Source organism: Ranitomeya imitator, chromosome 1 (assembly GCF_032444005.1).
Source record: "Ranitomeya imitator isolate aRanImi1 chromosome 1, aRanImi1.pri, whole genome shotgun sequence".
Classification (NCBI taxonomy): Eukaryota; Metazoa; Chordata; class Amphibia; order Anura; family Dendrobatidae; genus Ranitomeya; species Ranitomeya imitator.
Window position 1 is genome coordinate 1,206,532 of NC_091282.1, and position 25,535 is coordinate 1,232,066.

Here is a 25,535-nt window from a genome sequence, read left to right on the forward strand (position 1 = left end):
CCATCCCTAAGGATACCAGTGGGCTCAGAATTTCCAGGGGAGTCAGGCACAAAACTCCTAGAAAGAGCATCCGCCTTCACATTCTTTGAACCTGGCAGGTATGAAACCACAAAATTGAAACGGGAGAAAAACAGTGACCAACGAGCCTGTCTAGGATTCAGACGCTTGGCAGACTCAAGGTACATCAAATTTTTGTGATCAGTCAAGACCAGCACACGATGTCTAGCACCCTCAAGCCAATGACGCCACTCCCCAAATGCCCACTTCATGGCCAAAAGCTCCCGATTACCAACATCATAATTCCGTTCAGCGGCCGAAAATTTTCTAGAAAAGAACGCACATGGCTTCATCACTGAGCCATCGGAGCTTCTCTGTGACAAAACCGCCCCCGCTCCGATGTCGGAAGCATCAACCTCAACCTGAAAAGGAAGCGACGTATCTGGCTGACGCAACACAGGAGCAGAAGAAAACCGGCGCTTAAGTTCCTGAAAGGCCTCCACAGCCGCAGGAGACCAATCAGTAACATCAGCACCCTTCTTAGTCAAATCCGTCAAAGGCTTAACAACACTAGAAAAATTAGTTATGAAGCGACGATAAAAATTAGCAAAGCCCAAGAACTTCTGTAGACTCTTAAGAGATGTAGGCTGCGTCCAGTCACAAATAGCCTGAACCTTGACGGGATCCATCTCAATAGTAGAAGGGGAAAAAATATACCCCAAAAAAGAAATCTTCTGGACTCCAAAGAGACATTTAGAACCCTTTACAAACAAAGAATTGGCCCGCAGGACCTGAAACACCTTCCTGACCTGCTGAACATGAGACTCCCAGTCATCAGAAAAAACCAAAACATCATCCAAATACACGATAATAAATTTATCCAGATATTCACGGAAAATATCGTGCATAAAAGACTGGAAGACAGAAGGAGCATTAGAAAGTCCAAAAGGCATCACCAAATACTCGAAATGGCCCTCAGGCGTATTAAATGCGGTTTTCCACTCATCACCCTGCCTTATCCGCACAAGATTATACGCACCCCGAAGATCAATCTTAGTGAACCATTTAGCCCCCTTAATGCGAGCGAACAAATCAGTCAACAATGGCAAAGGATACTGATATTTGACTGTAATCTTATTCAAAAGACGATAATCTATGCAAGGCCTCAAGGAACCATCTTTTTTGGCCACGAAAAAAAAACCTGCTCCCAAAGGGGACGAAGATGGACGGATATGTCCCTTTTCCAAGGACTCCTTAACATAATTCCGCATAGCAGTATGCTCTGGCACTGACAGATTGAACAAACGACCTTTAGGGAATTTACTGCCAGGAATCAAATCTATAGCACAATCGTAATCCCTGTGAGGAGGAAGCGATCTGAGCTTAGGCTCCTCAAAAACCTCCCGATAATCAGACAAAAATACCGGAACCTCAGAAGGAGTAGATGAAGCGATAGAAATCGGAGATGCATTATCATGAACCCCCTGACATCCCCAGCTTAACACAGACATTGTTTTCCAGTCCAGGACTGGGTTATGAGTTTGTAACCATGGCAGACCAAGCACTAAGACATCATGTAAATTATACAGTACCAGGAAGCGAATCACCTCCTGATGAACGGGAGTCATACGCATGGTCACGTGTCCAGTACTGAGGTTTATTCATAGCCAAAGGTGTAGAGTCAATTCCTTTCAAAGGAATAGGAACTGCCAGAGGTTCCAGACTAAACCCACAGCGATTGGCAAATGACCAATCCATAAGACTCAGGGCAGCGCCTGAATCCACATAGGCATCGACGGAAATGGATGATAATGAACAAATCAGAGTCACAGACAGAATGAACTTAGACTGTAAAGTACCAATGGCAACAGACTTATCAACCTTTTTTGTGCGTTTAGAGCATGCTGATATAACATGAGCTGAATCACCACAATAAAAACACAATCCATTTTTCCGCCTATAATTTTGCCGTTCACTTCTGGACTGAATTCTATCACATTGCATTATCACAGGTGCCTGTTCAGAAGACACCGCCAAATGGTGCACAGGTTTGCGCTCCCGTAAACGCCGATCAATCTGAATAGCCATAGTCATGGACTCATTCAGACCTGTAGGCGCCGGGAACCCCACCATAACATCTTTAATGGCCTCAGAAAGGCCATCTCTAAATTTTGCAGCCAGAGCGCACTCATTCCACTGAGTAAGCGCCGACCATTTCCGAAATTTCTGACAATATATTTCTGCTTCATCTTGCCCCTGAGAGAGAGCCAATAAAGCTTTTTCAGCCTGAATCTCTAGGTTAGGTTCCTCATAGAGCAAACCCAATGCCAGAAAAAACGCATCCACATTGAGCAACGCAGGATCCCCTGGTGCCAATGCAAATGCCCAATTCTGAGGGTCACCCCGCAGGAAAGATATAACAATCTTGACCTGCTGAGCAGGGTCTCCAGAGGAGCGAGATTTCAAAGAAAGAAACAACTTGCAATTGTTCCTAAAATTCAGAAAACTAGATCTATCTCCAGAAAAAAACTCTGGGATAGGAATTCTAGGTTCAGACATAGGCATATGTACAACAAAATCTTGTATATTTTGAACCTTAGCAGCAAGATTATTCAGGCTGGAAGCCAAACTCTGGACGTCCATGATAAACAGCTGAGGTCAGAGCCATTCAAGGATTAAGAGGAGGGAAAAAAAAAACCGCCAAGCTGCAATTAAGGCTAGGCAGCAAACACTGAGGAGGGGAAAAAAACAAAAAAAACAAAACCTCCTCAGACTACTTTTCCTCCTACTTCAGCCTTAACGATGACCAATTTTTTCTGGCCGGCTATACTGTCATGATCCCAATGGCAGGGGATCACAAAAGGACAAGCACAAAAACAAAACAAGCTCTAGGGTGATGGAACCTGAGCTGACCGCGATCCTGAACCTAAACACACAACTAGCAGTAGCCGGGGAACGTGCCTACGATGATTCCTAGACGTCTCGCGCCAGCCGAAGGATTAACTTCCCCTATTAGAAGAAACACAGACCTCACTTGCCTCCAGAGAAACACCCCACAGAAATAGCAGCCCCCCACATGTAATAACGGTGAAATGAGAAGAAAGCACATACGTAGTTATGAAAATAGAATCAGCAAAAATGAGGCCCGCTAAAGCTAGATAGCAGAGGATACAAAAGTGAACTGCGCGGTCAGCGAAAAACCCTTCAAAAAACCATCCTGAAATTACTTGAACTCATGTGCCAACTCATGGAACATGAGGAGTAATTTCAGCCCACTAGAGCAACCAGCAGCAAGGAATCACATATCAGCAAGCTGGACTAAGACAAAAATAAAGCAAAACGTGGAACAGGAAAATCAAAACTTAGCTTGTCCTGAAGATAACAGACGCAGGGAGCAGAGGTAAAAAGACACGCTGATTACATTGATAGCCGGCGAGGAAATGACAAAAAGGCCAGGTTAAATAGGAAACTCCCATAACCTGATGGAACAGGTGGACACCAGAGACCGCAGAGAACACAAGTCACCCAGTACCAACAGTAACCACCAGAGGGAGCCCAAAAACAGAACTCACAACAGGTCACGTCCCTGCCATTACAAGCATTAAGCAGTTTCTGGCACCGGAGCAGGACGCTGCGAGGGAGCGCCTGGAAGGTAAGTGTAATGTTTTTTTTTTAATCTTTTCTGATGGGGCCATGCATGCCAGGACCGGGATTGGACTAATCATAACAGAATAAGGATGGGACCAATAATACCAGGACCGGGATTAGACCAATCATACCAGGATGCCAAAAAGAAATGAATATTCATTGCCCTCCACGCCCATGGCCATGGAATGCAGTGAATATTCATTTCTCTCTAGCAACGGGCACAGGAGTTAGCCGCATCTGCTGGCTCCTGCCTCTGTGACCCTCTGCTCTGCCGAAACCGCTCCCTACCTCCCCACCACAGCCAGAGCCGGTAGATCCGGACTGTAAGACGAACTCCACATTTTTCTCCACATTTTGGGAGGAAAAAAGTGCATCTTATAGTCAGAAAAATACGGTAGCTCTCCTTGGAAGGGACTATAGCAACAGGGATGTACAGCACCTCCTCATCTCACAGCCTCCGCTGGCAGTGTAGTTACCGTAGTGACCGTCAATCTCTGGCGGTGTAGTTACCATGGTGACCGACCTCTGCTGGCAGTATAGTTACCATGGTGACAGACCTCTGCTGGCGGTGTAGTTACCATGGTGACTGTCCCCCACTAGCAGTAGTTACCACGTTGACAGTCCTCAGCTGGTGATGTAGTTACCACGATGACCGTCCTCTGCTGGCGGTGTAGTTACCATGGTGACTGTCCCCTGCTAGCGGTGTAGTTACCACGTTGACCGTCCTCAGCTGGAGGTGGAGTTACCACAGTGACCTGCCCCTCACGGGTGATGTAGTTACCACGGTGACAGTCCTCCCTCTACGAGGCTGATGATGAGCGGTCAGATCGGCGGAGGAGGCCGCGGTGGAGTTTTGTGGCTTTTCCTCCAGATTCTTCCTGATAAATGTTGATATTTGGCAGAATTTAGTGATTGTCGTTCTCTCGTCCCCTGTGATTTCCATCTTCTCCTTCATCATGAAGACGCCGGCAGGACGAGATCCCTCCAGCTGATCCAGTGCTCATCCCTCCTCCTCCTGAATGACCCCGAGGATGGACAGGGATGAGACCACCAGAAGATTATTCCACTTCGCCCTGGAGATCGTCTCCCTGCTGAGCGGAGAGGTAACTCCTCTACATTTCTATCAGCTTTATTGTGTTCTGTGACAAGTCCGACATCGGAATAGAGAGAAGGATTCTTTCCTGTAAGAGCAGTGATTGTGTGGAGCGCTCTGCCCGGAGGAGTTGTCATGGGGATTCCCTATAAGAGCTGTAGAGGGGCCGGGATGTCTGTCCGGGGGGCAATAATATTCCCGGTTATGGCCCCAGATTACTGGAGACGGTTATTGATCCCGGGATTTCTACTGATTGTCAGGTCTGGAGTCGGGAAGGAATCTTCTCCCTAAGTGTCTCTCTCCATACACAGGATTACACAATAGTGAGGAAGACACCGGGGGGCGGTGTGACTCCCATCATCCATCTCCAGGAGTCAGGAGGGCGGAGCCCCATCACAGAGCCTCCCCCGCACTCCCTGCTACATGAGAGGAACAAGAAGATCCTGGAGCTCAGCAACAAGATGATTGAGCTGCTGAGCGGAGAGGTGACTGCTGGGAGATTATACAGCACTGGAGGATTCTGGGTGATGAGCGGAGAGGTGACTGCTGGGAGATTATACAGGACTGGAGGATTCTGGGTGATGAGCGGAGAGGAGACTGCTGGGACATTATACAGGACAGGAGGATTCTGGGTGATGAGCGGAGAGGTGACTGCTGGGAGATTATACAGGACTGGAGGATTCTGGGTGATGAGCGGAGAGGTGACTGCTGGGACATTATACAGCACTGGAGGATTCTGGGTGATGAGAGGAGAGGTGACTGCTGGGAGATTATACAGGACTGGAGGATTCTGGGTGATGAGCGGAGAGGTGACTGCTGGGAGATTATACAGCACTGGAGGATTCTGGGTGATGAGCGGAGAGGTGACTGCTGGGACATTATACAGGACTGGAGGATTCTGGGTGATGAGCGGAGAGGTGACTGCTGGGAGATTATACAGCACTGGAGGATTCTGGGTGATGAGCGGAGAGGTGACTGCTGGGAGATTATACAGGACTGGAGGATTCTGGGTGATGAGCGGAGAGGTGACTGCTGGGACATTATACAGCACTGGAGGATTCTGGGTGATGAGCGGAGAGGAGACTGCTGGGACATTATACAGCACTGGAGGATTCTGGGTGATGAGCGGAGAGGTGACTGCTGGGAGATTATACAGGACTGGAGGATTCTGGGTGATGAGCGGAGAGGAGACTGCTGGGACATTATACAGGACTGGAGGATTCTGGGTGATGAGCGGAGAGGTGACTGCTGGGACATTATACAGCACTGGAGGATTCTGGGTGATGAGCGGAGAGGTGACTGCTGGGAGATTATACAGCACTGGAGGATTCTGGGTGATGAGCGGAGAGGTGACTGCTGGGAGATTATACAGGACTGGAGGATTCTGGGTGATGAGCGGAGAGGTGACTGCTGGGAGATTATACAGCACTGGAGGATTCTGGGTGATGAGCGGAGAGGTGACTGCTGGGATATTATACAGCACTGGAGGATTCTGGGTGATGGGCGGAGAGGTGACTGCTGGGACATTATACAGCACTGGAGGATTCTGGGTGATGAGCGGAGAGGAGACTGCTGGGACATTATACAGCACTGGAGGATTCTGGGTGATGAGCGGAGAGGTGACTGCTGGGACATTATACAGCACTGGAGGATTCTGGGTGATGAGCGGAGAGGTGACTGTTGGGACATTATACAGCACTGGAGGATTCTGGGTGATGAGCGGAGAGGTGACTGCTGGGACATTATACAGCACTGGAGGATTCTGGGTGATGAGCGGAGAGGTGACTGCTGGGACATTATACAGCACTGGAGGATTCTGGGTGATGAGCGGAGAGGTGACTGCTGGGACATTATACAGCACTGGAGGATTCTGGGTGATGAGCGGAGAGGTGACTGCTGGGAGATTATACAGCACTGTAGGATTCTGGGTGATGAGCGGAGAGGTGACTGCTGGGAGATTATACAGCACTGGAGGATTCTGGGTGATGAGCGGAGAGGTGACTGCTGGGAGATTATACAGGACTGTAGGATTCTGGGTGATGAGCGGAGAGGTGACTGCTGGGAGATTATACAGCACTGGAGGATTCTGGGTGATGAGCGGAGAGGTGACTGCTGGGAGATTATACAGGACTGGAGGATTCTGGGTGATGAGCGGAGAGGTGACTGCTGGGACATTATACAGCACTGGAGGATTCTGGGTGATGAGCGGAGAGGTGACTGCTGGGACATTATACAGCACTGGAGGATTCTGGGTGATGAGCGGGGAGGTGACTGCTGGGACATTATACAGCACTGGAGGATTCTGGGTGATGAGCGGAGAGGTGACTGCTGGGACATTATACAGGACTGGAGGATTCTGGGTGATGAGCGGAGAGGTGACTGCTGGGACATTATACAGCACTGGAGGATTCTGGGTGATGAGCGGAGAGGAGACTGCTGGGAGATTATACAGCACTGGAGGATTCTGGGTGATGAGCGGAGAGGTGACTGCTGGGAGATTATACAGGACTGGAGGATTCTGGGTGATGAGCGGAGAGGTGACTGCTGGGACATTATACAGCACTGGAGGATTCTGGGTGATGAGCGGAGAGGTGACTGCTGGGAGATTATACAGGACTGGAGGATTCTGGGTGATGAGCGGAGAGGAGACTGCTGGGACATTATACAGGACTGCAGGATTCTGGGTGATGAGCGGAGAGGTGACTGCTGGGACATTATACAGCACTGGAGGATTCTGGGTGATGAGCGGAGAGGTGACTGCTGGGAGATTATACAGCACTGGAGGATTCTGGGTGATGAGCGGAGAGGTGACTGCTGGGAGATTATACAGGACTGGAGGATTCTGGGTGATGAGCGGAGAGGTGACTGCTGGGACATTATACAGCACTGGAGGATTCTGGGTGATGAGCGGAGAGGAGACTGCTGGGACATTATACAGGACTGGGGGATTCTGGGTGATGAGCGGAGAGGTGACTGCTGGGACATTATACAGGACTGGAGGATTCTGGGTGATGAGCGGAGAGGTGACTGCTGGGACATTATACAGCACTGGAGGATTCTGGGTGATGAGCGGAGAGGTGACTGCTGGGACATTATACAGCACTGGAGGATTCTGGGTGATGAGCGGAGAGGTGACTGCTGGGACATTATACAGGACTGGAGGATTCTGGGTGATGAGCGGAGAGGTGACTGCTGGGACATTATACAGCACTGGAGGATTCTGGGTGATGAGCGGAGAGGTGACTGCTGGGACATTATACAGCACTGGAGGATTCTGGGTGATGAGCGGAGAGGTGACTGCTGGGACATTATACAGCACTGGAGGATTCTGGGTGATGAGCGGAGAGGTGACTGCTGGGACATTATACAGCACTGGAGGATTCTGGGTGATGAGCGGAGAGGTGACTGCTGGGACATTATACAGGACTGGAGGATTCTGGGTGATGAGCGGAGAGGTGACTGCTGGGAGATTATACAGCACTGTAGGATTCTGGGTGATGAGCGGAGAGGTGACTGCTGGGAGATTATACAGCACTGGAGGATTCTGGGTGATGAGCGGAGAGGTGACTGCTGGGAGATTATACAGCACTGGAGGATTCTGGGTGATGAGCGGAGAGGTGACTGCTGGGAGATTATACAGGACTGGAGGATTCTGGGTGATGAGCGGAGAGGTGACTGCTGGGACATTATACAGGACTGGAGGATTCTGGGTGATGAGCGGAGAGGTGACTGCTGGGAGATTATACAGCACTGGAGGATTCTGGGTGATGAGCGGAGAGGTGACTGCTGGGAGATTATACAGCACTGGAGGATTCTGGGTGATGAGCGGAGAGGTGACTGCTGGGAGATTATACAGCACTGGAGGATTCTGGGTGATGAGCGGAGAGGTGACTGCTGGGAGATTATACAGCACTGGAGGATTCTGGGTGATGAGCGGAGAGGTGACTGCTGGGAGATTATACAGGAGTGGAGGCTTCTGGGTGATGAGCGGAGAGGTGACTGCTGGGACATTATACAGCACTGGAGGATTCTGGGTGATGAGCGGAGAGGTGACTGCTGGGAGATTATACAGGAGTGGAGGCTTCTGGGTGATGAGCGGAGAGGAGACTGCTGGGATATTATACAGCACTGGAGGATTCTGGGTGATGAGCGGAGAGGTGACTGCTGGGACATTATACAGCACTGGAGGATTCTGGGTGATGAGCGGAGAGGTGACTGCTGGGACATTATACAGGACTGGAGGATTCTGGGTGATGAGCGGAGAGGTGACTGCTGGGAGATTATACAGGACTGTAGGATTCTGGGTGATGAGCGGAGAGGTGACTGCTGGGACATTATACAGGACTGGAGGATTCTGGGTGATGAGCGGAGAGGTGACTGCTGGGAGATTATACAGCACTGGAGGATTCTGGGTGATGAGCGGAGAGGAGACTGCTGGGAGATTATACAGCACTGGAGGATTCTGGGTGATGAGCGGAGAGGTGACTGCTGGGACATTATACAGGACTGGAGGATTCTGGGTGATGAGCGGAGAGGTGACTGCTGGGACATTATACAGGACTGTAGGATTCTGGGTGATGGGCGGAGAGGAGACTGCTGGGAGATTATACAGCACTGGAGGATTCTGGGTGATGAGCGGAGAGGTGACTGCTGGGACATTATACAGGACTGGAGGATTCTGGGTGATGAGCGGAGAGGTGACTGCTGGGACATTATACAGGACTGGAGGATTCTGGGTGATGAGCGGAGAGGTGACTGCTGGGAGATTATACAGCACTGGAGGATTCTGGGTGATGAGCGGAGAGGTAACTGCTGGGAGATTATACAGGAGTGGAGGCTTCTGGGTGATGAGCGGAGAGGTGACTGCTGGGACATTATACAGCACTGGAGGATTCTGGGTGATGAGCGGAGAGGTGACTGCTGGGACATTATACAGGACTGGAGGATTCTGGGTGATGAGCAGAGAGGTGACTGCTGGGACATTATACAGGACTGGAGGATTCTGGGTGATGAGCGGAGAGGAGACTGCTGGGACATTATACAGCACTGGAGGATTCTGGGTGATGAGCGGAGAGGTGACTGCTGGGACATTATACAGCACTGGAGGATTCTGGGTGATGAGCGGAGAGGTGACTGCTGGGAGATTATACAGCACTGGAGGATTCTGGGTGATGAGCGGAGAGGTGACTGCTGGGACATTATACAGCACTGTAGGATTCTGGGTGATGAGCGGAGAGGTGACTGCTGGGACATTATACAGCACTGGAGGATTCTGGGTGATGAGCGGAGAGGTGACTGCTGGGAGATTATACAGCACTGGAGGATTCTGGGTGATGAGCGGAGAGGTGACTGCTGGGACATTATACAGGACTGGAGGATTCTGGGTGATGAGCGGAGAGGTGACTGCTGGGAGATTATACAGCACTGGAGGATTCTGGGTGATGAGCGGAGAGGTGACTGCTGGGAGATTATACAGCACTGGAGGATTCTGGGTGATGAGCGGAGAGGTGACTGCTGGGACATTATACAGCACTGGAGGATTCTGGGTGATGAGCGGAGAGGTGACTGCTGGGACATTATACAGGACTGGAGGATTCTGGGTGATGAGCGGAGAGGTGACTGCTGGGAGATTATACAGCACTGTAGGATTCTGGGTGATGAGCGGAGAGGTGACTGCTGGGACATTATACAGGACTGGAGGATTCTGGGTGATGAGCGGAGAGGTGACTGCTGGGACATTATACAGGACTGGAGGATTCTGGGTGATGAGGGGAGAGGTGACTGCTGGGACATTATACAGCACTGGAGGATTCTGGGTGATGAGTGGAGAGGTGACTGCTGGGACATTATACAGGACTGGAGGATTCTGGGTGATGAGGGGAGAGGTGACTGCTGGGACATTATACAGCACTGGAGGATTCTGGGTGATGAGCGGAGAGGTGACTGCTGGGAGATTATACAGCACTGGAGGATTCTGGGTGATGGGCGGAGAGGTGACTGCTGGGAGATTATACAGCACTGGAGGATTCTGGGTGATGAGCGGAGAGGTGACTGCTGGGAGATTATACAGGACTGGAGGATTCTGGGTGATGAGCGGAGAGGTGACTGCTGGGAGATTATACAGGACTGGAGGATTCTGGGTGATGAGCGGAGAGGTGACTGCTGGGACATTATACAGGACTGGAGGATTCTGGGTGATGAGCGGAGAGGTGACTGCTGGGACATTATACAGCACTGGAGGATTCTGGGTGATGAGCGGAGAGGAGACTGCTGGGACATTATACAGCACTGGAGGATTCTGGGTGATGAGCGGACAGGTGACTGCTGGGACATTATACAGGACTGGAGGATTCTGGGTGATGAGCGGAGAGGTGACTGCTGGGAGATTATACAGGACTGGAGGATTCTGGGTGATGAGCGGACAGGTGACTGCTGGGACATTATACAGCACTGGAGGATTCTGGGTGATGAGCGGAGAGGTGACTGCTGGGAGATTATACAGGACTGGAGGATTCTGGGTGATGAGCGGAGAGGAGACTGCTGGGACATTATACAGCACTGGAGGATTCTGGGTGATGAGCGGAGAGGAGACTGCTGGGACATTATACAGCACTGGAGGATTCTGGGTGATGAGCGGAGAGGAGACTGCTGGGAGATTATACAGCACTGGAGGATTCTGGGTGATGAGCGGAGAGGTGACTGCTGGGAGATTATACAGGACCGGAGGATTCTGGGTGATGAGCGGAGAGGTGACTGCTGGGAGATTATACAGCACTGGAGGATTCTGGGTGATGAGCGGAGAGGTGACTGCTGGGACATTATACAGCACTGAAGGATTCTGGGTGATGAGCGGAGAGGTGACTGCTGGGAGATTATACAGGACTGGAGGATTCTGGGTGATGAGCGGAGAGGTGACTGCTGGGACATTATACAGGACTGGAGGATTCTGGGTGATGAGCGGAGAGGTGACTGCTGGGAGATTATACAGGACTGGAGGATTCTGGGTGATGAGCGGAGAGGTGACTGCTGGGAGATTATACAGCACTGGAGGATTCTGGGTGATGAGCGGAGAGGTGACTGCTGGGACATTATACAGCACTGGAGGATTCTGGGTGATGAGCGGAGAGGTGACTGCTGGGACATTATACAGCACTGGAGGATTCTGGGTGATGAGCGGAGAGGTGACTGCTGGGACATTATACAGGACTGGAGGATTCTGGGTGATGAGCGGAGAGGTGACTGCTGGGAGATTATACAGCACTGGAGGATTCTGGGTGATGAGCGGAGAGGAGACTGCTGGGAGATTATACAGCACTGGAGGATTCTGGGTGATGAGCGGAGAGGTGACTGCTGGGAGATTATACAGCACTGGAGGATTCTGGGTGATGAGCGGAGAGGTGACTGCTGGGAGATTATACAGCACTGGAGGATTCTGGGTGATGAGCGGAGAGGTGACTGCTGGGAGATTATACAGCACTGGAGGATTCTGGGTGATGAGCGGAGAGGTGACTGCTGGGAGATTATACAGCACTGGAGGATTCTGGGTGATGAGCGGAGAGGTGACTGCTGGGACATTATACAGGACTGGAGGATTCTGGGTGATGAGCGGAGAGGTGACTGCTGGGAGATTATACAGGACTGGAGGATTCTGGGTGATGAGCGGAGAGGTGACTGCTGGGAGATTATACAGCACTGGAGGATTCTGGGTGATGGGCGGAGAGGTGACTGCTGGGACATTATACAGCACTGGAGGATTCTGGGTGATGAGCGGAGAGGTGACTGCTGGGACATTATACAGCACTGGAGGATTCTGGGTGATGAGCGGAGAGGTGACTGCTGGGACATTATACAGCACTGGAGGATTCTGGGTGATGAGCGGAGAGGTGACTGCTGGGAGATTATACAGCACTGTAGGATTCTGGGTGATGAGCGGAGAGGTGACTGCTGGGAGATTATACAGCACTGTAGGATTCTGGGTGATGAGCGGAGAGGTGACTGCTGGGAGATTATACAGGACTGTAGGATTCTGGGTGATGAGCGGAGAGGTGACTGCTGGGACATTATACAGGACTGGAGGATTCTGGGTGATGAGCGGAGAGGTGACTGCTGGGAGATTATACAGGACTGGAGGATTCTGGGTGATGAGCGGAGAGGTGACTGCTGGGACATTATACAGGACTGGAGGATTCTGGGTGATGAGCGGAGAGGTGACTGCTGGGAGATTATACAGGACTGGAGGATTCTGGGTGATGAGCGGAGAGGTGACTGCTGGGACATTATACAGCACTGGAGGATTCTGGGTGATGAGCGGAGAGGTGACTGCTGGGAGATTATACAGCACTGGAGGATTCTGGGTGATGAGCGGAGAGGTGACTGCTGGGACATTATACAGGACTGGAGGATTCTGGGTGATGAGCGGAGAGGTGACTGCTGGGAGATTATACAGCACTGGAGGATTCTGGGTGATGAGCGGAGAGGTGACTGCTGGGAGATTATACAGCACTGGAGGATTCTGGGTGATGAGCGGAGAGGAGACTGCTGGGAGATTATACAGGACTGGAGGATTCTGGGTGATGAGCGGAGAGGTGACTGCTGGGACATTATACAGCACTGGAGGATTCTGGGTGATGAGCGGAGAGGTGACTGCTGGGAGATTATACAGGACTGGAGGATTCTGGGTGATGAGCGGAGAGGAGACTGCTGGGAGATTATACAGGACTGGAGGATTCTGGGTGATGAGCGGAGAGGTGACTGCTGGGAGATTATACAGGACTGGAGGATTCTGGGTGATGAGCGGAGAGGAGACTGCTGGGACATTATACAGGACTGGAGGATTCTGGGTGATGAGCGGAGAGGTGACTGCTGGGACATTATACAGCACTGGAGGATTCTGGGTGATGAGCGGAGAGGTGACTGCTGGGACATTATACAGGACTGGAGGATTCTGGGTGATGAGCGGAGAGGTGACTGCTGGGACATTATACAGGACTGGAGGATTCTGGGTGATGAGCGGAGAGGTGACTGCTGGGACATTATACAGCACTGGAGGATTCTGGGTGATGAGCGGAGAGGTGACTGCTGGGACATTATACAGGACTGGAGGATTCTGGGTGATGAGCGGAGAGGTGACTGCTGGGAGATTATACAGGACTGGAGGATTCTGGGTGATGAGCGGAGAGGTGACTGCTGGGACATTATACAGCACTGGAGGATTCTGGGTGATGAGCGGAGAGGTGACTGCTGGGAGATTATACAGGACTGGAGGATTCTGGGTGATGAGCGGAGAGGTGACTGCTGGGAGATTATACAGGACTGGAGGATTCTGGGTGATGAGCGGAGAGGTGACTGCTGGGAGATTATACAGGACTGGAGGATTCTGGGTGATGAGCGGAGAGGTGACTGCTGGGACATTATACAGCACTGGAGGATTCTGGGTGATGAGCGGAGAGGTGACTGCTGGGACATTATACAGCACTGGAGGATTCTGGGTGATGAGCGGAGAGGTGACTGCTGGGACATTATACAGGACTGGAGGATTCTGGGTGATGAGCGGAGAGGTGACTGCTGGGAGATTATACAGCACTGGAGGATTCTGGGTGATGAGCGGAGAGGTGACTGCTGGGACATTATACAGCACTGGAGGATTCTGGGTGATGAGCGGAGAGGTGACTGCTGGGACATTATACAGCACTGGAGGATTCTGGGTGATGAGCGGAGAGGTGACTGCTGGGAGATTATACAGCACTGGAGGATTCTGGGTGATGAGCGGAGAGGTGACTGCTGGGAGATTATACAGGACTGGAGGATTCTGGGTGATGAGCGGAGAGGTGACTGCTGGGACATTATACAGCACTGGAGGATTCTGGGTGATGAGCGGAGAGGTGACTGCTGGGACATTATACAGCACTGGAGGATTCTGGGTGATGAGCGGAGAGGAGACTGCTGGGACATTATACAGCACTGGAGGATTCTGGGTGATGAGCGGAGAGGTGACTGCTGGGACATTATACAGGACTGGGGGATTCTGGGTGATGAGCGGAGAGGTGACTGCTGGGACATTATACAGCACTGGAGGATTCTGGGTGATGAGCGGAGAGGAGACTGCTGGGACATTATACAGCACTGGAGGATTCTGGGTGATGAGCGGAGAGGTGACTGCTGGGACATTATACAGCACTGGAGGATTCTGGGTGATGAGCGGAGAGGTGACTGCTGGGACATTATACAGCACTGGAGGATTCTGGGTGATGAGCGGAGAGGTGACTGCTGGGAGATTATACAGGACTGTAGGATTCTGGGTGATGAGCGGAGAGGTGACTGCTGGGAGATTATACAGGACTGGAGGATTCTGGGTGATGAGCGGAGAGGTGACTGCTGGGAGATTATACAGCACTGGAGGATTCTGGGTGATGAGCGGAGAGGTGACTGCTGGGAGATTATACAGCACTGGAGGATTCTGGGTGATGAGCGGAGAGGTGACTGCTGGGACATTATACAGCACTGGAGGATTCTGGGTGATGAGCGGAGAGGAGACTGCTGGGATATTATACAGCACTGGAGGATTCTGGGTGATGAGCGGAGAGGTGACTGCTGGGACATTATACAGCACTGGAGGATTCTGGGTGATGAGCGGAGAGGTGACTGCTGGGACATTATACAGCACTGGAGGATTCTGGGTGATGAGCGGAGAGGTGACTGCTGGGAGATTATACAGCACTGGAGGATTCTGGGTGATGAGCGGAGAGGTGACTGCTGGGACATTATACAGCACTGGAGGATTCTGGGTGATGAGCGGAGAGGTGACTGCTGGGACATTATACAGCACTGGAGGATTCTGGGTGATGAGCGGAGAGGTGACTGCTGGGACATTATACAGCACTGGAGGATTCTGGGTGATGAGCGGAGAGGTGACTGCTGGGACATTATACAGGACTGGAGGATTCTGGGTGATGAGCGGAGAGGTGACTGCTGGGACATTATACAGGACTGGAGGATTCTGGGTGATGAGCGGAGAGGTGACTGCTGGGAGATTATACAGCACTGTAGGATTCTGGGTGATGAGCGGAGAGGTGACTGCTGGGAGATTATACAGCACTGGAGGATTCTGGGTGATGAGCGGAGAGGTGACTGCTGGGACATTATACAGCACTGGAGGATTCTGGGTGATGAGCGGAGAGGAGACTGCTGGGAGATTATACAGGACTGGAGGATTCTGGGTGATGAGCGGAGAGGAGACTGCTGGGACATTATACAGGACTGGAGGATTCTGGGTGATGAGCGGAGAGGTGACTGCTGGGACATTATACAGCACTGGAGGATTCTGAGTGATGAGCGGAGAGGAGACTGCTGGGATATTATACAGGACTGGAGGATTCTGGGTGATGAGCGGAGAGGTGACTGCTGGGACATTATACAGCACTGGAGGATTCTGGGTGATGAGCGGAGAGGTGACTGCTGGGAGATTATACAGCACTGTAGGATTCTGGGTGATGAGCGGAGAGGTGACTGCTGGGACATTATACAGCACTGGAGGATTCTGGGTGATGAGCGGAGAGGTGACTGCTGGGAGATTATACAGCACTGGAGGATTCTGGGTGATGAGCGGAGAGGTGACTGCTGGGACATTATACAGCACTGGAGGATTCTGGGTGATGAGCGGAGAGGTGACTGCTGGGAGATTATACAGCACTGTAGGATTCTGGGTGATGAGCGGAGAGGTGACTGCTGGGAGATTATACAGGACTGGAGGATTCTGGGTGATGAGCGGAGAGGTGACTGCTGGGACATTATACAGGACTGGAGGATTCTGGGTGATGAGCGGAGAGGTGACTGCTGGGAGATTATACAGCACTGTAGGATTCTGGGTGATGAGCGGAGAGGAGACTGCTGGGATATTATACAGCACTGGAGGATTCTGGGTGATGAGCGGAGAGGTGACTGCTGGGACATTATACAGCACTGGAGGATTCTGGGTGATGAGCGGAGAGGTGACTGCTGGGACATTATACAGCACTGGAGGATTCTGGGTGTTGAGCGGAGAGGTGACTGCTGGGACATTATACAGGACTGGAGGATTCTGGGTGATGAGCGGAGAGGTGACTGCTGGGACATTATACAGCACTGGAGGATTCTGGGTGATGAGCGGAGAGGTGACTGCTGGGACATTATACAGCACTGGAGGATTCTGGGTGATGAGCGGAGAGGAGACTGCTGGGAGATTATACAGCACTGGAGGATTCTGGGTGATGAGCGGAGAGGTGACTGCTGGGACATTATACAGCACTGGAGGATTCTGGGTGATGAGCGGAGAGGTGACTGCTGGGAGATTATACAGCACTGGAGGATTCTGGGTGATGAGCGGAGAGGTGACTGCTGGGACATTATACAGCACTGGAGGATTCTGGGTGATGAGCGGAGAGGTGACTGCTGGGACATTATACAGGACTGGAGGATTCTGGGTGATGAGCGGAGAGGTGACTGCTGGGAGATTATACAGCACTGGAGGATTCTGGGTGATGAGCGGAGAGGTGACTGCTGGGAGATTATACAGCACTGGAGGATTCTGGGTGATGAGCGGAGAGGTGACTGCTGGGACATTATACAGCACTGGAGGATTCTGGGTGATGAGCGGAGAGGTGACTGCTGGGAGATTATACAGGACTGGAGGATTCTGGGTGATGAGCGGAGAGGTGACTGCTGGGAGATTATACAGGACTGGAGGATTCTGGGTGATGAGCGGAGAGGTGACAGCTGGGACATTATACAGCACTGGAGGATTCTGGGTGATGAGCGGAGAGGTGACTGCTGGGACATTATACAGGACTGGAGGATTCTGGGTGATGAGCGGAGAGGAGACTGCTGGGACATTATACAGCACTGGAGGATTCTGGGTGATGAGCGGAGAGGTGACTGCTGGGACATTATACAGCACTGGAGGATTCTGGGTGGTGAGCGGAGAAGTGACTGCTGGGACATTATACAGCACTGGAGGATTCTGGGTGATGAGCGGAGAGGAGACTGCTGGGACATTATACAGCACTGGAGGATTCTGGGTGATGAGCGGAGAGGTGACTGCTGGGACATTATACAGCACTGGAGGATTCTGGGTGATGAGCGGAGAGGTGACTGCTGGGACATTATACAGCACTGGAGGATTCTGGGTGGTGAGCGGAGAAGTGACTGCTGGGACATTATACAGGACTGGAGGATTCTGGGTGATGAGCGGAGAGGAGACTGCTGGGACATTATACAGCACTGGAGGATTCTGGGTGGTGAGCGGAGAAGTGACTGCTGGGACATTATACAGGACTGGAGGATTCTGGGTGATGAGCGGAGAGGAGACTGCTGGGACATTATACAGCACTGGAGGATTCTGGGTGATGAGCGGAGAGGAGACTGCTGGGAGATTATACAGGACTGGAGGATTCTGGGTGATGAGCGGAGAGGTGACTGCTGGGACATTATACAGCACTGGAGGATTCTGGGTGATGAGCGGAGAGGAGACTGCTGGGACATTATACAGCACTGGAGGATTCTGGGTGATGAGCGGAGAGGAGACTGCTGGGAGATTATACAGGACTGGAGGATTCTGGGTGATGAGCGGAGAGGTGACTGCTGGGACATTATACAGCACTGGAGGATTCTGGGTGATGAGCGGAGAGGAGACTGCTGGGAGATTATACAGGACTGGAGGATTCTGGGTGATGAGCGGAGAGGTGACTGCTGGGACATTATACAGCACTGGAGGATTCTGGGTGATGAGCGGAGAGGTGACTGCTGGGAGATTATACAGGACTTGAGGATTCTGGGTGATGAGAGGAGAGGTGACTGCTGGGACATTATACAGCACTGGAGGATTCTGGGTGATGAGCGGAGAGGTGACTGCTGGGACATTATACAGCACTGGAGGATTCTGGGTGATGAGCGGAGAGGTGACTGCTGGGACATTATACAGCACTGGAGGATTCTGGGTGATGAGCGGAGAGGTGACTGCTGGGAGATTATACAGCACTGGAGGATTCTGGGTGATGAGGGGAGAGGTGACTGCTGGGAGATTATACAGCACTGGAGGATTCTGGGTGATGAGCGGAGAGGTGACTGCTGGGAGATTATACAGCACTGGAGGATTCTGGGTGATGAGGGGAGAGGTGACTGCTGGGACATTATACAGCACTGGAGGATTCTGGGTGATGAGCGGAGAGGTGACTGCTGGGACATTATACAGCACTGGAGGATTCTGGGTGATGAGCGGAGAGGTGACTGCTGGGACATTATACAGGACTGGAGGATTCTGGGTGATGAGCGGAGAGGTGACTGCTGGGACATTATACAGCACTGGAGGATTCTGGGTGATGAGCGGAGAGGTGACTGCTGGGACATTATACAGGACTGGAGGATTCTGGGTGATGAGCGGAGAGGTGACTGCTGGGAGATTATACAGCACTGTAGGATTCTGGGTGATGAGCGGAGAGGTGACTGCTGGGAGATTATACAGGACTGTAGGATTCTGGGTGATGAGCGGAGAGGTGACTGCTGGGAGATTATACAGGACTGGAGGATTCTGGGTGATGAGCGGAGAGGTGACTGCTGGGAGATTATACAGCACTGGAGGATTCTGGGTGATGAGCGGAGAGGAGACTGCTGGGACATTATACAGCACTGGAGGATTCTGGGTGATGAGCGGAGAGGAGACTGCTGGGACATTATACAGGACTGGAGGATTCTGGGTGATGGGCGGAGAGGTGACTGCTGGGACATTATACAGCACTGGAGGATTCTGGGTGATGAGCGGAGAGGTGACTGCTGGGAGATTATACAGGACTGGAGGATTCTGGGTGATGAGCGGAGAGGTGACTGCTGGGACATTATACAGGACTGGAGGATTCTGGGTGATGGGCGGAGAGGTGACTGCTGGGACATTATACAGCACTGGAGGATTCTGGGTGATGAGCGGAGAGGTGACTGCTGGGAGATTATACAGGACTGGAGGATTCTGGGTGATGAGCGGAGAGGTGACTGCTGGGACATTATACAGGACTGGAGGATTCTGGGTGATGAGCGGAGAGGTGACTGCTGGGACATTATACAGCACTGGAGGATTCTGGGTGATGAGCGGAGAGGTGACTGCTGGGACATTATACAGGACTGGAGGATTCTGGGTGATGAGCGGAGAGGTGACTGCTGGGACATTATACAGGACTGGAGGATTCTGGGTGATGAGCGGAGAGGTGACTGCTGGGACATTATACAGCACTGGAGGATTCTGGGTGATGAGCGGAGAGGTGACTGCTGGGACATTATACAGCACTGGAGGATTCTGGGTGATGAGCGGAGAGGAGACTGCTGGGACATTATACAGGACTGGAGGATTCTGGGTGATGAGCGGAGAGGTGACTGCTGGGACATTATACAGCACTGGAGGATTCTGGGTGATGAGCGGAGAGGTGACTGCTGGGAGATTATACAGGACTGGAGGATTCTGGGTGATGAGCGGAGAGGAGACTGCTGGGAGATTATACAGGACTGGAGGATTCTGGGTGATGAGCGGAGAGGTGACTGCTGGGAGATTATACAGGACTGGAGGATTCTGGGTGATGAGCGGAGAGGTGACTGCTGGGACATTATACAGCACTGGAGGATTCTGGGTGATGAGCGGAGAGGAGACTGCTGGGACATTATACAGCACTGGAGGATTCTGGGTGATGAGCGGAGAGGTGACTGCTGGGACATTATACAGGACTGGAGGATTCTGGGTGATGAGCGGAGAGGTGACTGCTGGGACATTATACAGGACTGGAGGATTCTGGGTGATGAGTGGAGAGGTGACTGCTGGGACATTATACAGCACTGGAGGATTCTGGGTGATGAGCGGAGAGGAGACTGCTGGGAGATTATACAGGACTGGAGGATTCTGGGTGATGAGCGGAGAGGAGACTGCTGGGACATTATACAGGACTGGAGGATTCTGGGTGATGAGCGGAGAGGTGACTGCTGGGACATTATACAGGACTGGAGGATTCTGGGTGATGAGCGGAGAGGTGACTGCTGGGACATTATACAGCACTGGAGGATTCTGGGTGATGAGCGGAGAGGAGACTGCTGGGACATTATACAGCACTGGAGGATTCTGGGTGATGAGCGGAGAGGTGACTGCTGGGACATTATACAGGACTGGAGGATTCTGGGTGATGAGCGGAGAGGTGACTGCTGGGACATTATACAGGACTGGAGGATTCTGGGTGATGAGTGGAGAGGTGACTGCTGGGACATTATACAGCACTGGAGGATTCTGGGTGATGAGCGGAGAGGTGACTGCTGGGACATTATACAGCACTGGAGGATTCTGGGTGATGAGCGGAGAGGTGACTGCTGGGACATTATACAGCACTGGAGGATTCTGGGTGATGAGCGGAGAGGTGACTGCTGGGACATTATACAGCACTGGAGGATTCTGGGTGATGAGCGGAGAGGTGACTGCTGGGACATTATACAGCACTGGAGGATTCTGGGTGATGAGCGGAGAGGTGACTGCTGGGACATTATACAGGACTGGAGGATTCTGGGTGATGAGCGGAGAGGTGACTGCTGGGACATTATACAGCACTGGAGGATTCTGGGTGATGAGCGGAGAGGTGACTGCTGGGACATTATACAGGACTGGAGGATTCTGGGTGATGAGTGGAGAGGTGACTGCTGGGACATTATACAGCACTGGAGGATTCTGGGTGATGAGCGGAGAGGTGACTGCTGGGACATTATACAGCACTGGAGGATTCTGGGTGATGAGCGGAGAGGTGACTGCTGGGACATTATACAGGACTGGAGGATTCTGGGTGATGAGCGGAGAGGTGACTGCTGGGAGATTATACAGCACTGGAGGATTCTGGGTGATGAGCGGAGAGGTGACTGCTGGGAGATTATACAGCACTGGAGGATTCTGGGTGATGAGCGGAGAGGTGACTGCTGGGACATTATACAGCACTGGAGGATTCTGGGTGATGAGCGGAGAGGTGACTGCTGGGACATTATACAGCACTGGAGGATTCTGGGTGATGAGCGGAGAGGAGACTGCTGGGACATTATACAGGACTGGAGGATTCTGGGTGATGAGCGGAGAGGTGACTGCTGGGAGATTATACAGCACTGGAGGATTCTGGGTGATGAGCGGAGAGGTGACTGCTGGGACATTATACAGCACTGGAGGATTCTGGGTGATGAGCGGAGAGGTGACTGCTGGGACATTATACAGCACTGGAGGATTCTGGGTGATGAGCGGAGAGGTGACTGCTGGGACATTATACAGCACTGGAGGATTCTGGGTGATGAGCGGAGAGGTGACTGCTGGGAGATTATACAGCACTGGAGGATTCTGGGTGATGAGCGGAGAGGTGACTGCTGGGACATTATACAGCACTGGAGGATTCTGGGTGATGAGCGGAGAGGTGACTGCTGGGACATTATACAGCACTGGAGGATTCTGGGTGATGAGCGGAGAGGTGACTGCTGGGACATTATACAGCACTGGAGGATTCTGGGTGATGAGCGGAGAGGTGACTGCTGGGACATTATACAGGACTGGAGGATTCTGGGTGATGAGCGGAGAGGTGACTGCTGGGAGATTATACAGGACTGGAGGATTCTGGGTGATGAGCGGAGAGGTGACTGCTGGGACATTATACAGGACTGGAGGATTCTGGGTGATGAGCGGAGAGGTGACTGCTGGGACATTATACAGCACTGGAGGATTCTGGGTGATGAGCGGAGAGGTGACTGCTGGGAGATTATACAGCACTGGAGGATTCTGGGTGATGAGCGGAGAGGTGACTGCTGGGACATTATACAGCACTGGAGGATTCTGGGTGATGAGCGGAGAGGTGACTGCTGGGACATTATACAGGACTGGAGGATTCTGGGTGATGAGCGGAGAGGTGACTGCTGGGACATTATACAGCACTGGAGGATTCTGGGTGATGAGCGGAGAGGTGACTGCTGGGACATTATACAGGACTGGAGGATTTTGGGTGATGAGCGGAGAGGTGACTGCTGGGAGATTATACAGGACTGGAGGATTCTGGGTGATGAGTGGAGAGGTGACTGCTGGGACATTATACAGCACTGGAGGATTCTGGGTGATGAGTGGAGAGGTGACTGCTGGGACATTATACAGCACTGGAGGATTCTGGGTGATGAGCGGAGAGGTGACTGCTGGGAGATTATACAGGACTGGAGGATTCTGGGTGATGAGCGGAGAGGTGACTGCTGGGAGATTATACAGCACTGGAGGATTCTGGGTGATGAGCGGAGAGGTGACTGCTGGGACATTATACAGGACTGGAGGATTCTGGGTGATGAGCGGAGAGGTGACTGCTGGGACATTATACAGCACTGGAGGATTCTGGGTGATGAGCGGAGAGGTGACTGCTGGGACATTATACAGGACTGGAGGATTCTGGGTGATGAGCGGAGAGGTGACTGCTGGGATATTATACAGCACTGGAGGATTCTGGGTGATGAGCGGAGAGGTGACTGCTGGGAGATTATACAGCACTGGAGGATTCTGGGTGATGAGCGGAGAGGTGACTGCTGGGACATTATACAGCACTGGAGGATTCTGGGTGATGAGCGGAGAGGTGACTGCTGGGACATTATACAGGACTGGAGGATTCTGGGTGATGAGCGGAGAGGAGACTGCTGGGAGATTATACAGCACTGGAGGATTCTGGGTGATGAGCGGAGAGGTGACTGCTGGGACATTATACAGGACTGGAGGATTCTGGGTGATGAGCGGAGAGGTGACTGCTGGGACATTATACAGCACTGGAGGATTCTGGGTGATGAGCGGAGAGGTGACTGCTGGGACATTATACAGGACTGGAGGATTCTGGGTGATGAGCGGAGAGGTGACTGCTGGGACATTATACAGCACTGGAGGATTCTGGGTGATGAGCGGAGAGGAGACTGCTGGGAGATTATACAGGACTGGAGGATTCTGGGTGATGAGCGGAGAGGTGACTGCTGGGACATTATACAGCACTGGAGGATTCTGGGTGATGAGCGGAGAGGTGACTGCTGGGAGATTATACAGCACTGGAGGATTCTGGGTGATGAGCGGAGAGGTGACTGCTGGGAGATTATACAGCACTGGAGGATTCTGGGTGATGAGCGGAAAGGTGACTGCTGGGAGATTATACAGGACTGGAGGATTCTGGGTGATGAGCGGAGAGGTGACTGCTGGGAGATTATACTGGACTGGAGGATTCTGGGTGATGAGCGGAGAGGTGACTGCTGGGAGATTATACAGCGCTGGAGGATTCTGGGTGATGAGCGGAGAGGTGACTGCTGGGACATTATACAGCACTGGAGGATTCTGGGTGATGAGCGGAGAGGTGACTGCTGGGAGATTATACAGGACTGGAGGATTCTGGGTGATGAGCGGAGAGGTGACTGCTGGGACATTATACAGGACTGGAGGATTCTGGGTGATGAGCGGAGAGGTGACTGCTGGGACATTATACAGCACTGGAGGATTCTGGGTGATGAGCGGAGAGGAGACTGCTGGGACATTATACAGCACTGGAGGATTCTGGGTGATGAGCGGAGAGGTGACTGCTGGGAGATTATACAGCACTGGAGGATTCTGGGTGATGAGCGGAGAGGTGACTGCTGGGACATTATACAGGACTGGAGGATTCTGGGTGATGAGAGGAGAGGTGGCTGCTGGGACATTATACAGCACTGGAGGATTCTGGGTGATGAGCGGAGAGGTGACTGCTGGGAGATTATACAGGACTGGAGGATTCTGGGTGATGAGCGGAGAGGTGACTGCTGGGACTTTATACAGGACTGGAGGATTCTGGGTGATGAGCGGAGAGGTGACTGCTGGGACATTATACAGCACTGGAGGATTCTGGGTGATGAGCGGAGAGGTGACTGCTGGGAGATTATACAGGACTGGAGGATTCTGGGTGATGAGCGGAGAGGTGACTGCTGGGAGATTATACAGGACTGGAGGATTCTGGGTGATGAGCGGAGAGGTGACTGCTGGGAGATTATACAGGACTGGAGGATTCTGGGTGATGAGCGGAGAGGTGACTGCTGGGACATTATACAGGACTGGAGGATTCTGGGTGATGAGCGGAGAGGTGACTGCTGGGACATTATACAGCACTGGAGGATTCTGGGTGATGAGCGGAGAGGTGACTGCTGGGACATTATACAGGACTGGAGGATTCTGGGTGATGAGCGGAGAGGTGACTGCTGGGAGATTATACAGGACTGGAGGATTCTGGGTGATGAGCGGAGAGGTGACTGCTGGGAGATTATACAGGACTGGAGGATTCTGGGTGATGAGCGGAGAGGTGACTGCTGGGAGATTATACAGGACTGGAGGATTCTGGGTGATGAGTGGAGAGGTGACTGCTGGGAGATTATACAGCACTGGAGGATTCTGGGTGATGAGTGGAGAGGAGACTGCTGGGACATTATACAGCACTGGAGGATTCTGGGTGATGAGCGGAGAGGTGACTGCTGGGAGATTATACAGCACTGGAGGATTCTGGGTGATGAGCGGAGAGGTGACTGCTGGGACATTATACAGGACTGGAGGATTCTGGGTGATGAGCGGAGAGGTGACTGCTGGGACATTATACAGGACTGGAGGATTCTGGGTGATGAGCGGAGAGGTGACTGCTGGGAGATTATACAGCACTGGAGGATTCTGGGTGATGAGCGGAGAGGTGACTGCTGGGACATTATACAGGACTGGAGGATTCTGGGTGATGAGCGGAGAGGTGACTGC

The 25,535-nt window shown here is 52.3% G+C and overlaps 1 protein-coding gene across 1 annotated transcript in view; it reads left to right on the forward strand.

The window, feature by feature from the left end:
- LOC138657667 (zinc finger protein 271-like) overlaps nt 1–25,535 on the forward strand; it is a 121,907-nt gene that overhangs the window by 37,539 nt on the left and 58,833 nt on the right. Inside the window, exons 2-3 of the mRNA XM_069745381.1 lie at nt 4,608–4,748; nt 5,050–5,223. Of these exons, the coding sequence (XP_069601482.1) occupies nt 4,665–4,748; nt 5,050–5,223 (258 nt within the window). The 5' untranslated portion in view covers nt 4,608–4,664. The remainder of the gene's footprint in view (nt 1–4,607; nt 4,749–5,049; nt 5,224–25,535) is intronic.